This window comes from Myotis myotis, unplaced genomic scaffold (assembly GCF_014108235.1).
Source record: "Myotis myotis isolate mMyoMyo1 unplaced genomic scaffold, mMyoMyo1.p scaffold_m19_p_11, whole genome shotgun sequence".
NCBI lineage: Eukaryota > Metazoa > Chordata > Mammalia > Chiroptera > Vespertilionidae > Myotis > Myotis myotis.
Genome location: NW_023416315.1, coordinates 64,216,668 through 64,233,167, shown reverse-complemented (window position 1 = coordinate 64,233,167; position 16,500 = coordinate 64,216,668). Strand labels below are relative to the sequence as shown.

The window sequence follows — 16,500 nt, the reverse complement described above, 5'->3', positions numbered from 1 at the left end:
GAACCCACTTTCTAGGAGAAAAAGGGTTGATTTTTTCCCTGTGATTAAAAAGAGAAACAGTAGTGAAGAAGAAGAAGAGGGACTTACCTGAAGTCACAGGTGGTCACTGGCACAAGCTGAAATTCTGATTCTCAGTCTTAACTCAGCCACATCAATGCCCGGAGTGGTGCGGAGAGGCTCATGCCCGAGCCTGGGCCCACTTCGTCTGGGTCACGGATTGGTGCTGAGCCAGGGCCCTTTCCCCACTGTGGTGGGCTGAGGGGCAGCTCTCAGTCACAATGCGCCCGGGTCACAGAGGTGCTGAGCCCTAGTCAGCCTCTGCCTGGAAAGTTCCCTCTGGGAACGTCTTCCGGTGGCTACTTTGGGCCTGATTCCAGGCCCTATGGCCTGTGGAACCTCACCACTGGGGGGAAGGCTGGGCCGGAAGGAGTCATCAGCTGTGGTGCCGGCCCCATGGAGGAGGTGGAATGGATGCAAAGACGACCCAATCCGGAAGACCTAAGGGTTGGGCTCATCAGCTGGGCAGGATCCTACCTCACTTATGAGCCATATAAGAATATGGTCACTACTACTGCAAAAGGTTTGGGCCGGAGACAGGTAACAGAGTAAACCTGTACTAGAACCATTGTCCCCAGTGACTAAGCTCTCACGTGGGGGGAAGAGGGGAGGAGGAGAGTGCACTCTACCTAATTACTCTCCCGGCCTCTGCCATTGCTAGCTCAAGACCCTTCTACCCCAGGCTCTTGCCCACAGGTCTCTATTGCTCCATCTCGCTGTCTCTAAACCTATTCCAGGAGGTGACGCTCAGCCCTGGCCTCGCTATTTTGTCTAGCTCTGTATGTCCCCTACCCTGCATTCCAGCACAGAGTGGTTGTGTCATCACAAAGAGGAGAGGTGGAGAGCTCAGGCTGAAAGGCAGAATTTGGGGGATCCAACAGTTAAATCAGTGGATACTGCAAGACTATGTTTTTGTCCTGGCTGTAGTTTGGAAATGGGGTACTCTAGAAGCCCTAGGAGAGTTGGTTCTCATTTTAGAGAGCGATGTGGGCCCCTCTGGGATAGTACTAAGATTGAAGCAGTAGCGAGATCCTCTCGCTTATAACAGGGTTGATCGCAGCTAAAGCAAACAATTTCATCTAAACTATCTGTGCTTCCTGACTCATCCCTGAGGCCAGGCCTGGCTGTAAGAGGTGTTGCTTTTCTCCTGCCATGTTCAGGAGGTGTTCTTTGGAGATGAAAGTGTTGGCTGAGTATGCTATTCAGGGGCAACAGTGAGGAAGAGAGAAGTAAGACTTAAACCAAAACATTTCTTTAAAAACTAGGTAATGAAGAAAGTGGTCAAGGAAGAGAGGGAGGTTTACCTCCCATTAGCTGGAGGTGGGCATCCAGAACTTCTCTTGGGATCCTGAGAAGCCCTATGGCTCCAGTGCGGGAGGTGTCCTGTGATCTTTTGATTACTGTTGGATGAGAGAGTAAAGAAACCAACATCAAGGAGACTGATGTGGAGGGGAAGTTGGTTGATCTTGAGGAAGGTTCTAGGGTGGTTCCCGAGGTGATGGTTGTAGGACTCCTTGGTCTAGCCACTTGCAGTACTGATTTCTCTCTCCTCCCTCCCAATGCTTCCAGACCTGGGAGATTCTGGTCAGCAATGAGCATGAGACACAGGCTGTGGTACGGCTAAGGAGCTTTCAGGGCCTCTACCTTCTGTGTGAGGCAGATGGCTCTCTGCGCTATGACCGGCCAAGGACAAGCCACCACGGATGCTTCCTACTCCGTTTCCACCGCAATGGCAAGTGGACCCTCCAGTGCATAATCAGTGGTCGTTATCTGGAGTCCGATGGCCACGATGTGTTCTGCAACTCCCGTGTCCTCTCAGCTTACCATATGTGGACGCCCCGGCCAGCCCTGCATGCCCACGTGGTCCTTTACAGCCCCTTCAACCACTGCTATGCCAGGGCCGACTCTACTGCGGGTCGTGTCTGGGTGGACGCACCAGTTCCCTGCCTGGGGGAATGTGGATTCCTGTTACATTTCCAAGATGGATGCTATCACCTGGAGACATCTACACATTGTTTCTTGTCCCACTTAGACCAACTGGTCTCCCAACCCTCATCACAGACGGCTTTTCACATGCAAGTGCGGCCTGGAGGAGTCGTGGCACTGAGTGATGGAGAAGGGGGCATGTTGTATGCACAGGGCCCACGCCTGCTCCTGGGCCTGGGCTCCAATCCCCGTAGGGGCGAGGAGTGGTTCATCCTACAGCATTGCCCCACCTGGGTCAGCCTCAGGGCAAAGACTCGGAAGTTCCTCTCTGTCGTCTATGGCAAGTACTGGGTCCGATGCAGCCATGGAGGAAGGGAGGGCTAGCTACCGAAAAGAGGAAAATGTGTTTGGGATCAGTGAGGAGTTTTGAACCTACTCATAAGGAATATCTAGGGGTCCCAAGATCTCTGTGCCATGGAGAAGGGCAATAAAGCAGAGGTGTGGGTTTTAGGGGAAAGGGTCCTGGGTCTTCTCCAGGCTTCTAGGGCCCAATAGAAGGTGATGAAGGACAAGGCGGGAAAGCAGAGGGAACCCCAGTCATAAAGCATAGAGAAGGGGCTGAAACTGAGGATGAGACCAGACTTGGGCTTATTATGACATATTCTTCTTCTGCAGATGATGAGGTATATGCTGCCTCTGAACACTTAACTCCAATGTCGTTGTTCCAGTTTGAAAGTGACAATGACAGATCCATTTTGCAGCTTCGTTCAGCCAATGGTTGCTACCTAGCCCAGGTAAGACTTGGCTTTCTGGGCAAGATAACCTTTCAGCCCTAAATTCTTTCTCTCTAGACACACTTTATCCTTTTTCAAGGCAGATGACCAGATGGTAGAGTGAACCATGGAGGCCCTTGTCAATAAACATTCATTTTCACCCAATGGGCCAATATTCATCCAATGAGGCCTCTTTTTTTTGTTGTTAATCCTCATCCAAGGATACTTTTTTCATTGATATTTTAGAGAGAATGGAGGAGAGAGGGGGAGAGAAAAAGAGAAAGAGAAACACCCACGTGGAAGAGACACATCGATTGGTTGCCCCCCACATGCGCCCCAACCGGAGGTGGGATTCAAGCCTGCAACTGAGGTATGTGTCCTTGACCAGAATCCAGCCCTCATCGACCCTTTAGTCCAAGGGCCAATGCTCTAACCACTTAGCCAACCCACTAGGGCAGTGATGGCGAACCTATGACACGCGTGTCAGAGGTGACACGCAAACTCATTTTTTTGGTTGATTTTTCTTTGTTAAATGGCATTTAAATATATAAAATAAATATCAAAAATATAAGTCTTTGTTTTACTATGGTTGCAAATATCAAAAAATTTCTATATGTGACAAGGCACCAGAGTTAAGTTAGGGTTTTTCAAAATGCTGACACGCTGAGCTCAAAAGGTTTGCCATCACTGCATTAGGGCCAATGGAGCCTTTTAAAATATATATATATATATATATATATATATATATATATATATATATATATATCAATTTTATTGAGGCATAACTCACATACAATAAAATACACCCATTCTAAGTGTGCAATTCAATACATTTTGACAAATGTATACACACTTGTGCAACCATGCCACAACCATTTAACAAGTTAGAGACTATTTTCACCACCACAGAAATTCCCTCTTGCCCCTTTCCAGTCAGTTCCATTCACCCTTGGTCTTCTCACTACTGCTGATATGTATTCTGCCACTGTGGATTACATTTAGATTTCCCTACTTCAGAATCCTATATAATAAAAGTCTAATATGCAAATCCACCGAATGGTGGAACTACCAGCTGAACGACCAGTCGCTATGATGCACACTGACCACCAGAGGGCAGATGCTTAATGCAGGAGCTGCCCCCAGTCAGCAGGCCCCAGGCCAGCCAAGGTGGGTGCCAGCAGGGGGGCCCTGATCGTCCCGCTGGTTGCCCCACAGATTGGCCCTGATTGCCGGCCAGGCCTAGGGACCCTACTCGTGCACAGATTTCGTGTACCGGGCTTCTAGTTTCATTTAATGGAGTCATACCGTATTACAGTATGTATGCTTCTTTTACTCAGCATACTGTTTGAATTTTCCATGATGTTGCATGTATCAGAAGTTGATTCCTTTCTATTGCTGAGTAGTATTTCACTACTCAAAGACACGAACAGCCCTGGCCAGTGTGGCTCAGTTGGTTGGGCATCATCCTGTACACAGAAAGGTTGCAGGTTCCAGTCAGGGCAGGGACCCAGGTGTGGGCGCCATCCCAGGTAGGAGGCGGTTGTTAGATGTCCTGCATTGATGTTTCTCTCTCCCTCTCCCTTTATCTCTAAAAAATTCAATGAAAAACAAATTGAAAAATCACAAAAATAATTTGTTTACCCATTCACTTGTTAATAACTTGAGTTGTTCCTAGTCTGGCTATTATGAATAAAGTTGCTATAAACATTCGTGTATACATCTTTTTTTTTTTTTTCCTGGTGGGCTAATTAATGCCCCATCACTGGGTGTTCCATGAATAAGTAGATGTATGTTATGAATCAATCACTCTGACCTTTATTTCTTGTTTATGTTTTGTCATCCGTGGGCTGCTTAGCCTGACATATGAATTACTCTCCAGCTGCTTGGTGAGGGGGATGCACAGTTACCAGCCCCCAAATATTCTGACATATGCCAATTGCAATGTCAACACACATTTTCTTTTCTTTTCTTTTTTTTATTTATTGCTTAAAGTATTACAAAGGGTATTACATATGTGTCCATTTTATCCCCCCGCCCTAGACAGTCCCCTAGCCTCCCCTATCCCCCAGTGTCTTATGTCCATTGGTTATGCTTATATGCATGCATACAAGTCCTTTAGTTGATCTCTTACCCCCCTACCTCCTGCCCCCCAACTCTCCCCGGCCTTCCCGCTGCAGTTTGACAATCTGTTTGAGGCAGCTCTGCCTCTGTATCTATTATTGTTCAAAAGTTTATAATGGTCTCTATTATCCATGAATGAGTGAGATCATGTGGTATTTTTCCTTCATTGACTGGCTTATTTCACTTAGCATAATGCTCTCCAGTTCCATCCATGACGTTGCAAATGGTAAGAGTTCCTTCCTTTTTAGAGCAGCATAGTATTCCATCGTGTAGATGTACCACAGTTTTCTAATCCATTCATCTACGGATGGGCACTTAGGCTGTTTCCAGATCTTAGCTATGGTGAATTGTGCTGCTATGAACATAGGGGTGCATATATCCTTTCTGATTGTTGTTTCTGGTTTCTTGGGATATATTCCTAGAAGTGGGATCACAGGGTCAAATGGGAGTTCCATTTTCAGTTTTTTGAGGAAACTCCATACTGTCTTCCATAGTGGCTGCACCAGTCTGCATTCCCACCAGCAGTGCAGGAGGGTTCCTTTTTTTCCACATCCTCTCCAGCACTTGTCGTTTGTGGATTTGTTGATGATAGCCAGTCTGACAGGTGTGAGATGGTACCTCATTGTTGTTTTGATTTGCATCTCTCGGATGATTAGTGACTTTGAGCATGTTTTCATATGTCTCTTGGCTTTCTGAATGTCCTCTTTTGAAAGGTGTCTATTTAGGTCCTTTGCCCATTTTTTGATTGGATTGTTTATCTTCCTTTTGTTAAGTTGTATGAGTTCCCTATAAATTTTGGAGATTAGGCCCTTATCAGATATGACATTGGCAAATATGTTTTCCCACACAGTGGGTTTTCTCGTTGTTTTGTTGATGGTTTCTTTTGCTGTGCAGAAGCTTTTTATTTTGATGTAGTCCCATTTGTTCATTTTTTCTTTAGTTTCAAGTGCCCTAGGAGCTGTATCAGTGAAGAAATTGCTTCGGCATATGTCTGAGATTTTGTTGCCTTTGGATTCTTCTAGAATTTTTATGGTTTCCTGTCGTACATTTAAGTCCTTTATCCATTTTGAGTTTATTTTTATGTACGGTGTAAGTTGGTGGTCTAGTTTCATTTTCTTGCATATATCTGTCCAATTTTCCCAACACCATTTCTTGAAGAGACTATCTTGGCTCCATTGTATGTTCTTGCCTCCTTTGTCAAATATTAATTGAGCATATTGGTTCGGGCCGATTCGTGTATACATCTTTTTGTGGGCCTATTTTTTCAATTATCTTGGGCACATACCCAGCATTGTAACTACTGATAAAATATGTGCTTAACTTTTAAAGAAAATGTAAAATAGATTTTTAAAGTGACTGTACCATTTTACATTCTCACCAGTCATGCATAAAAATTTGAATTGTCCCATATCCTCCTCAACACTTGGTATTGTCTTTTTCATTTTAGCCAACATAATGGGTGTGTAATGACATTTTATTATGGTTTTAATTTGCATTTCTCTTATAATTGATAATGTATGAGTATCTTTGCATGTACTTATTGAGCATTTGTATATTTTCTCTCTTCAAATTTTTTGCCCATTTGTTATTGGATTGTTTGTCTTATTATTGAATTATGAAGGTTCTCTGTATGTTCTGAAGTCAAGTCCTTTGCCAAATGCATGTATTGTAAATGTCTTCTCCCAATCTGTGGCTTGCTTTTTCATTTGCTTACCAGTGTCTTTTGAGTAACAAGTTTTAAATTTAATGAAGTCCAATTTCTACATTTTATAAATGATTAGTGCTTTTTTTTTGATCCCAAGAAATCATTGCCTACCCCCAAATTGCAAAGAATTTCTCCTTTGTTCTCTTTTAGATGTTTTATAATGTAGGTTTCACTTTTACATCTATGATCCATTTTGAAACTATTTTGGAGTCTGGGCCAAGGTTTATTTCTCTCCACATGGATATCCAGGTCCCTTTTTGATACTGGGGCTCTGGGATACAGCACAGACTGGGCAAGTGAGAGGGCTGAGGTCACAACATGTTTTCCAAAAAGGATATGCAAGTATAAAGCGAACCTTGGGAGAATGACAAAGGCTAGTGGGTGGGATGTAGGAAAGAAGGTTTAGGAATAAAAATGATGGGAAAAAAGCTATTTTCATCCCTTGCGTTCCTTTTCTGTTCTCATTATAATCTCCAGAGGCGCCATAGGACAGTGCTGGCGAATGGGCACCGGCAGGAGTGTGACACCTTCTTGCGTATGCACTGGAATTGTGGCAGGATCATCCTGCAGTCTCCCAATGGACGCTTCTTGGGCATCGCACCCAACAGCCTGCTGATAGCCAGTGCCACCATTCCAGGTGAGCTAAGCAGCCCTCCTGCCAGCTTATTCCAAGTCTGAGATGCTTTCAAGGGAGCTGGGACATACTGGAATGAGCACTGGAATGGGGGGGGGGGGGGGCGGTCAGAAGATTTGGGTCTATATACTTGCTGAGTCTGAATTTTTGCCATCATGTGGGCAAACCACCTCTTTGAGCCATTTTCAATGGAGGTGATATCCAATCTGCCTGCCTCACAGGGTTAGCATGAGGGTTGGAGAGAGTCACACATCTCAAAGGAAGAAAGAATATAAAAATTTCTAAGTGCTTTCACAAACATTTCACACTAGTACCTGCACACAGTAGGTGTTCACTAAATGTTAAAATATTGACAATAGCCTTCTGCAATTAGTGTCCCCCCATTCCTGCTTCCATCTGACAAAGCATCTAGAGCAGCGGTTCTCAACCTGTGGGTCACGACCCCTTTGGCGGTCGAATGACCCTTTCACAGGGGTCGCCTAAGACCATCCTGCATATCAGATATTTACATTACGATTCATAACATTAGCAACATTACAATTATGAAGTAGCAAGGAAAATAATTTTATGGTTGGGTCACAACATGAGGAACTGTATTTAAAGGGCCAGAAGGTTGAGAACCACTGATCTAGAGGCAGCCCACCCAAATAATGCCTGCCTAATTTCTTTCAGGCCCAAGTGAGGAATTTGGGATTCGATTAGCCAACCGCCCCTTCCTTGCATTGCGAGGCCGGTATGGGTATGTGGGCATCTCATCAGGACATGACCTCATGCAGTGCAACATGGACCAGCCCGACTGCATTCACCTGCTGCCCTGCCGCCAGGGCATCTACCATTTTCAGGGTGAGTAGCTCCTCACCCTCAGCTCACAGTCTAGCCCTGCCTCAGCCCCAACTCAGACCTCAGGGTCTGCCACTCAGGACCTGTTCATCATAAAGGGGAAACTAGAGTGTCTTTCAGTTTTCACACTTCTAGGCCTCCAGAGTGGGTTGGCAGAACAGCAGCCAGCCCTTCTGCATTCCCATGGAGGGGTCTGCCAGCGCAGGCCCGGCAGGGCAGCCAGGGAGGGTGGCATCTGTCCTGGGAGCCCCCTCAGAGGCGGCACTGCAGGAGGCTCCCCTCCCAAATGGCCCACTGACCTGAGCTCTCCCCTCCCAGCACAGGGTGGATCCTTCTGGTCAATAACATCTTTCGGCACCTTTCGCCCTTGGGGAAAGTTTGCCCTCAACTTCTGTATCGAGCTTCAGGGGAGCAACTTGCTCACAGTGCTGGCGCCCAACGGCTTCTACATGCGATCCGACCGAAGCGGCACCCTGTTGGCAGACAGCGAGGACATTACCAAAGAGTGTATTTGGGAATTTTAGGTAAGGGACAGCGGGTAAGAACCTGGCGGAGCCCTGGCCGGTTTGGCTCCGTGGATGGAGCGTCGGCCTGCGGACTGAAGGGTCTCAGGTTCGATTCCAGTCAAGGGCATGTACCTGGGTTGCAGGCACATCCCCAGTAGGGAGTGTGCAGGAGGCAGCTGATCGATGTTTCTCTCTCATCGATGTTTCTAACTCTCTCTCTCTCTCCCTCTCTCTTCCTCTCTGTAAAAAAAAAAAACCCAAAATCAATTAAAAAAAAAAAAAAAAAAAAACCTGTCGGAGGGGAACAGGAACGGGAGCAGGAGGAGATGGGAGGTGGAGGGGTGGCAGGTGAGAGTAAGACTGAAACGTACCAAGGGCTGACTTCTGTCCTACAACTCTATCAACTCCAGACATGTGTGCCAAACCCGCGCCTCTCCTCTCGGGGTTCCTAGTCCTAGACATCCTGGAGAGAGGAGAAATCGGGTCTAGGTTCCTCACTATTATGCCACACATAACAGCACTTGCAAGCAAGCCTGCAGGGGAAAGGGTGAGGCATACCTGTGTATCTGTTTATCTTTATTAGATGCAGAGTTTTCCCATTTTTTCAAAAAGAGTGACTGGAGATGTGCTTTCTGCCCTGTGCACTTGCTATCCTTACTCCTGGATCTCTGGGGTGCTCATGGCTCCCAGATATTTATTTGCAGCCTTGACCCTTCTCCTGAACTCTAATCTCATCTCTAACTTCCTGATTGACAGTTGACTTGACTTCATCCTGCCACCCCTTCAAAATCAGCCTCCTCATCCTCCCCTCCCCATGGCCATCTAGGGCATTGCCGTCCTCCCAGATGGCTCAGGCTCAAGACCTCAGCTCCATCTCTCCTTCCTCCCTTTTGTCCCCCCCCACCACCCCCCCGCGCACCCCCCTCCCCCGAAATTCTTGGCTTCTTCCTTAACAAGGCCTCTTCAGTGCTTGCTCCTTCTTTAAAAAAAAAAAAAAAATCCTCACCTGAGGATACGCTTATTGATTTTAGAGAAGGGAGAGAAGGTGAGTGGGAGGGTGTGGGAGAGAATCAATTGGTTGCCTTCTGTTTGTGTCCTGACTAGGAATTGAACCCACAACCTTTTGGCATGTAGGAAGATGCTCCAACCAACTGAGCCACACTGGTCAGGGCTGCTTGCTCCTCCTTAATTGTTATTACTACCAGGTGAGATAAACAGCCCTCCTGCCAGCTTATTGCAAGTCAGAGATGCTTTTAAGGGAGCTGGGATATGTTGGAATGAGCCCTGGAATGGGGTCAGAAGATTTGGGTTGTATACTTGCTGAGTCACTGAATCGTCGTATCATTTGGGCAAACTGCATCTTTGAGCCTCGGTTTCCTTGTCTCCATCTTCAGTGGAGGTGATATCCAATCTGCCTTCTTCACAGGATTATTATGAGGGTTAAGTAAATTCACACATCTCCAAGGAAGGAAGCTATTAAAATTTCAAAAGCCTGCACTGTAACAAGGGCTCCCTAGTAGCACTTGCCAGATCCAATCCCACATAATCTGTTCTCCACACCTAGTTCCCTTTCCTCAAATCCTGCCTCCATGCCATCGTTCCCTGTTCACAGCTCTGAGGACAAACACCTCCCTGCTCTTAGACCTGACCCGTCACAATCCACCTCTCTTGCCTGCCTTGGAAAATGGTGATGTTGTAGTAAGCACTTTGGCATCATATAGATCTGAAACCAAGAGTTAATAAGGCTTGGTCCTTGGGGAAATTGCTTTAACACTTCTAGGCCTTGGTTTCCTTATCTGTAAAAAATGGGAATAATATCTAATTGATAGGGTGGTGTGAAGGTTAAATGACAATATGAATCTAGATATAGACACCCACCCACCCAATATGTGTTTTCTCCTTTCCTCCATTTTTCTACCAGTTTTTTTATGCAAACCTTTTACTATGGCCAAACTGGAAAAAAATAAATAAAACAAAATCCCACTGGATTTGTTTTCTGATCTATTCATGAAGGGGTTGGCTTGGGCTAAATTTCTCAGGCTCCTTCCAGGCCTGACATTCTAGGAGACAGTGAATTGTAGCGGTTAAGAGCTCACTTCTGGACACAGAACTGGGTTGTAATTAGATTTTTATCAGTTAAACCTGTTTGAACTTGAACAAATAAACTTCTTAAAGTCTGCTTCTCACCAGTGAAATGGGAATATAGTATTTATCTCATGGGATTGTTGTGTTACATGAGATAATGATTGTATAATGCTTAGTAAACAGCTTGGCCCCTAGGACACTCTCACTTAGTAAATTTTACCTATTGACTGCAGTCTCCCTAAGAACTCTGATGGTATTTCTGCACCATTCATTTGATTAAAAAATAATTTCTACTGCCTTTTTCTATAAATTAACTTTCCATGCCCATGTGGTCCCTCATCAAGAACGGGACAAATCACTTTACCCTCTCTCTTCCCACAGGATCTTGCAGGTTTTTCCCCTAAAAACCAGAGATCAGCAAATGACTGACTGACGGTTTCTATTTCCTCTTCACTTCCCAGGTCAATGGGCTGCCACCTACAGAAGTCCAATTCCTCCAGGAGAAACTACGACACTAAACAGAACAGAAACCCCAGAGTCAAGATCCACAAGAAGAATATCTGTTTACACAACTTTTCCTACCCAGTTCAGCAAAACATCTGTTTTGAGCAACAATACATCACAAAAGGCCACCCCCAAGACCCTGGTGTGCATCTTACTCAGTACAGAGTAGGGGTCTGGAGGAGGGGGTAGGTTGATACTGAGGCCCCGCATCACTCCAAGTCCTAGCCAGTGGAGAGGAGCCCAAATGAGACCTAGAAGATCAATAGATCTTCCATCAATCCTCCCCATCCCCACCAGAAACACCAGACTTTCCCCAGTGATACCATAAGGAGTCAGCCTTGCCCTAAAGGACTCAGAATCCAGATATGACTAAATGTCCGTTGGTTTAGAAAGAATGAAGGCTCATTAATCCTATGGGCACAGGGTAATGATAATAATAGCTTATGCCTATATAGCCCACCCTTTCACCACCATCCCATCACCCCTGAAGTTAACCAATCATCCTATCTTGGTCCTTCAGTCCAGTCAGTTGGGCACAACAGGTACTTTCCCCATCACTGCCTACCTTTTGCAGGAAGCTGGAGTAATTTGCCCAAGGTCCCATGACTGGGACCACTGGCTCAATTCTTCAATTAAAGTGGACGCTAATGGCCACTACTCTTTCCATCAAAACAGGGCTTCCAAGGTGACTGTCATTCTTGCACTGTCTTCAAAACTTTGATGTTTATCTACTTGCCATCTGCCCTATTCATGTTTTTATTGACAAAGACTCATCTATATTTATGTAGAAAGGATCGTTTTAATGACTGTCATAAAATGGAAGGCCGGAATCACTTGCCATAAATAGAAAATGGTCATAAAAGTAAATACAATGAAAATAAAGTGGTGTTATCAACCCTAGTTAGATTTTTCCCTTCCCTGCCCAAGGCTCAGAGCCTGAGGTACCCTGTCCCTGTGTTTAAAAAAAAAAAAAAAATAGCCGAAACTGGTTTGGCTCAGTGGATAGAGCATTGGCCTGCGGACTGAAAGGTCCCAGGTTCGATTCTGGTCAAGGGCATGTACCTTGGTTGCAGGCACATCCCCAGTAGGAGATGTGCAGGAGGCAGCTGATCGATGTTTCTCTCTCATCAATGTTTCTAACTCTCTATCTCTCTCCCTTCCTCTCTGTAAAAAAATCAATAAAATATATTTTTTAAAAAATAGCAACTGTTACAGAGGCGCTAAAAACTAGGGCCAAAATGAAGACTTTCCCTTTGACGTAATCAGAATAGAAAGGGAGTCATATTTTCATTTCTGACTCAATATCTTTTAAATAATTATTTATTGTTGAAAGTCTTACATATGTCCCCCATTTCCCCCTGACTCAATATTATTTAAAGCAGCATTCACACACCTCCTAAAATGTTTTCAGATACCAACAATGATGACTGACCCCCACTTTGGGAAAACTGCACTGTACCATAATGAGTGCTTGATTTTTTAGTCCATTTAGAAGAGCTGCTGAAACTGGAACATGAGAGATATTGTGTTTGAATTGAGAAAAATGACCTCAGGGTTTCTTTGTAAGTATGTTTCTCCTCAAGAGATATGAAAGAATTTTGTTAAAATGTTATCCAATAAATGAAGCTTGAGAACACGAGAGGCCAGCACACCTCCTTTCCTAGAGAACATGAAGAACAGGCCACAGATATGGAGTGGAACACATTCTTCAGAGAGATAGGACCTTGGAGGTCATTTAATGCAGAATCTCTCAGCATTCCGAAATACACATCCACACTCATATGAGCGGGCATGCCTGTGCATGGGGACACATACACACATACTTTCTCTCTTGTGCCCTGTTTCCCACAAGTGGCTATCCATTCTCCACTTGACTGTGCTCAGCCATGGGTCTCTTCTCCCATTGCTGATGTCAGTCCTGTCGCTGAAGTGAATGGCTTATACTCAGATGGTGCTAGGCAGGTTGTCACCCTACAAAGCTTCACCCATCTCCCTGGGAAGTCTGTCCAGCAGGCCTCCAGCTTGAGTATATTGAAGGCAGGGCAGGGGCAGACTTTGGTACCCTTGGAATTTCATGCTAGAGCTGTGATGCCTCATAGAACTTCCTGTGCTGATGGAAATGTCTAATGTCCAATACAGTGGCCTCAGGCCATATGTGACTATTGGGCATTTGATATATGGCTGGTATGGGTGAGGAGCTGGATTATTCACTGTATTTAATTTTAATAGCCACATGTGGTTGGTGGCTACTTATTGAACAGCATAATTCTAGAGTGTTTGATGATAAAGAGTTCTCTTGAAAAACAACTTCTGGACCAGTACCTAGAATAGGCAAATATGTCCCCAATTCCCCATCCTTTTGCATTGTCATTCCATCCCTGCTCTTCAAAAGGTGAAGAATTTGGGGGGATGAGCCTATTCCCCATCCCAAACACCCTCTTCTTCACCCCCTTTTCCCCATATTTTTCTTTTTCCCTACATCCCAAGGCTTCCCAAGAGGAGCCTAGAGATTTCTCTTCAGGGAACAAAATTGAGCAGATTGGGAAATTGCTGCCAAGAAGCAGCAAGCAAACATACCCCAGGAGTATAAAGGGACAAGTAGAATGTGAAAAACGACATTTCTATTGCTTGCTACCATGATATATATGTATAAAGATAGGGAGAACCAAGATGGCGGCATAGGTTAACGCCAGAGTTTGCTGCCTTGAACAACTACTTCAAAAGTGAAACTAAAAGACGGAATGGACATCACCCAGAACCACAGGAACGCTGGCTGAGTGGAAGTCCTACAACTAGGAGGAAAGAGAAACGCATACGGACACTCAGAGGAGGCGCAGTGCTGAAGTCAAATTCTGAGGTGTGGAGTGCGTGGAGCAGGCTGGCGGCGGAGGGCGTGGTTGGCGTTTTCAATCGGGAGGGAGTCGCAGACTCTGAGCTCCAGATCCGGGCGAGTCTTTAGGGACCCAGACTCAAACGGGAGAAGCGGGACTGTCTGGCTTCGGTCAGAGTGAGTGCAGCTTTCTCTCTGAGCTTTGCAGCGGGTGCTGGGACTCAGAGAGGCAGAGCCTCTGGGGACAGGACTGAGAGCCGCCATAACTGCTCTCTCCGGCCCACCCTGTTGATCCTGTGCGACCTGCCCCGCCCAAGCTCTGCACAGAGGCATTTGCGGGATAGTCTCAGGCAAAGGCTAGATTAGCACCTCCCTAGAGGACAGAAGTTCTCTCACTGCAGACACAGCTGATTCTCACAGCCACTTGGCCTGGAGGTCAAACCCTCCCTGGTATTAGCTACAACAATCAAGGCTTAACTACAAGACTGCGCACAAAGACCACTAGGGGGTGCACCAAGAAAGCATAACAAAATGCGGAGACAAAGAAACAGGACAAAATTGTCAATGGAAGATATAGAGTTCAGAACCACACTTTTAAGGTCTCTCAAGAACTGTTTAGAAGCCGCCGATAAACTTAATGAGATCTACAAGAAAACTAATGAGACCCTCGATGTTATGATGGGGAACCAACAAGAAATTAAGCATACACGGACTGAAATAACGAATATTATACAGACTCCCAACAGCAGACCAGAGGAGCGCAAGAATCAAGTCAATGATTTGAAATGCGAGGAAGCAAAAAACACCCAACTGGAAAAGCAAAATGAAAAAAGAATCCAAAAATGCGAGGATAGTGTAAGGAGCCTCTGGGACAGCTTCAAGCGTACCAACATCAGAATTATAGGGGTGCCAGAAGATGAGAGAGAGCTAGATATTGAAAATCTATTTGAAGAAATAATGACAGAAAACTTCCCCCACCTGGTGAAAGAAATGGACTTACAGGTCCAAGAAGCGTGGAGAACCCCAAACAAAAGGAATCCAAAGAGGACCACACCAAGACACATCATAATTAAAATGCCAAGAGCAAAAGACAAAGAGAGAATCTTAAAAGTAGCAAGAGAAAGAAACTCAGTTACCTACAAGGGAATACCCATACGACTGTCTGCTGATTTCTCAACAGAAACTTTGCAGGCCAGAAGGGAGTGGCAAGAAATATTCAAAGTGATGAATACCAAGAACCTACAACCAAGATTACTTTATCCAGCAAAGCTATCATTCAGAATTGAAGGTCAGATAAAGAGCTTCAGAGATAAGGAAAAGCTAAAGGAGTTCATCACCACCAAACCAGGATTATATGAAATGCTGAAAGGTATCCTTTAAGAAGAGGAAGAGGAAGAAAAAGGTAAAGATACAAATTATGAACAACAAATATGCATCTATCAACAAGTGAATCTAAGAATCAAGTGAATAAATAATCTGATGAACAGAATGAACTGGTGATTATAATAGAATCAGGGACATAGAAAGGGAATGGACTGACTATTCTTGGAGGGAAAGGGGTGTGGGAGATGCGGGAAGAGACTGGACAAAAATAGTGCACCTATGGATGAGGACAGTGGGTGGGGAGTGAGGGCGGAGGGTGGGGTGGGAACGGGGAGGAGGGGAGTTATGGGGGGAAAAAAGAGGAACAAATGTAATAATCTGAACAATAAAGATTTAATTAAAAAAAATAAAATAAAATTTATATGAAAATGCCAAAAAAAAGAAAAAATATATATATACATATATATATATATATATATATATATAGAGAGAGAGAGAGAGAGAGAGAGAGAGAGATGCAATTAATTAATGCCTATTTTTTAGATTAAGGAATTATTGAAAATTTTCTCATGTGGTCATGGTTTTGCAGTTATATAAAAAGTTTCTTATTTTTTGGAGATGCATGCTGGAGGACTTAGGGGTGATGCGCTATGATGTACTATCAGTGTGTGTGTGTGTGTGTGTGTGTGTGTGTGTGAGCATATGTGTGGGTATATGAGCACTCAAATACCAAGATAGGTATATACATACATGCATATATAGATAGGTATATAGCTAGATAGATGCATACTATATACATACATAGTTACATAAACCCATATGCACATTAGCTAGATAGATGATACATACATGCACACATTCATAGATAGATTAGATAGACAGGTGATAGATAGATAGATAGATAGATAGATAGATAGATAGATAGATAATAGATGATAGGGCAAACTGTTTATAATTGTTAAATGTAAGGGTGGGAGTATGAATGCTCATGGGAAAACATGAAGGACATAGGAACTACTGCTAAGTTAAAAAAATGTTTTTATTATTGCCAAGTGGAGGCCTTTTGAGGCCACTAAGAGAAGTGGGTCAGCATGGCTTCTCCAGTCCCTCAAATCGGGTGGCAGGAACGAGGGGCAGGGGGGCAGGACCAGGCAAGGTCCACCAACGAGGAAGAGATGCAGGAAGGAGGAAGGAGC

The 16,500-nt window shown here is 44.8% G+C and overlaps 1 protein-coding gene across 1 annotated transcript; it reads left to right on the top strand.

The window, feature by feature from the left end:
- The first annotated feature begins 339 nt into the window (after positions 1–339).
- On the top strand, positions 340–8,581 carry FSCN3 (fascin actin-bundling protein 3). Its single transcript, XM_036327043.1, has 6 exons — positions 340–597; positions 1,627–2,323; positions 2,659–2,777; positions 7,060–7,219; positions 7,889–8,059; positions 8,375–8,581. Exons 1-6 carry the CDS (start codon positions 454–456, stop codon positions 8,578–8,580), a joined length of 1,497 nt encoding a protein of 498 aa, XP_036182936.1. The 5' UTR covers positions 340–453; the 3' UTR covers position 8,581.
- Positions 8,582–16,500: the final 7,919 nt, after the last annotated feature.

Bases quoted from the DNA above. Each gene is read 5' to 3' on its own strand.
- FSCN3 (XM_036327043.1), top strand. From the start codon at position 454: ATGGAGGAGGTGGAATGGATGCAAAGACGACCCAATCCGGAAGACCTA. The intron at 2,324-2,658 runs GCAAGTACTGGG...CTTCTTCTGCAG, and splicing joins GTTCCTCTCTGTCGTCTATG to ATGATGAGGTATATGCTGCC. The intron at 2,778-7,059 runs GTAAGACTTGGC...TATAATCTCCAG, and splicing joins ATGGTTGCTACCTAGCCCAG to AGGCGCCATAGGACAGTGCT.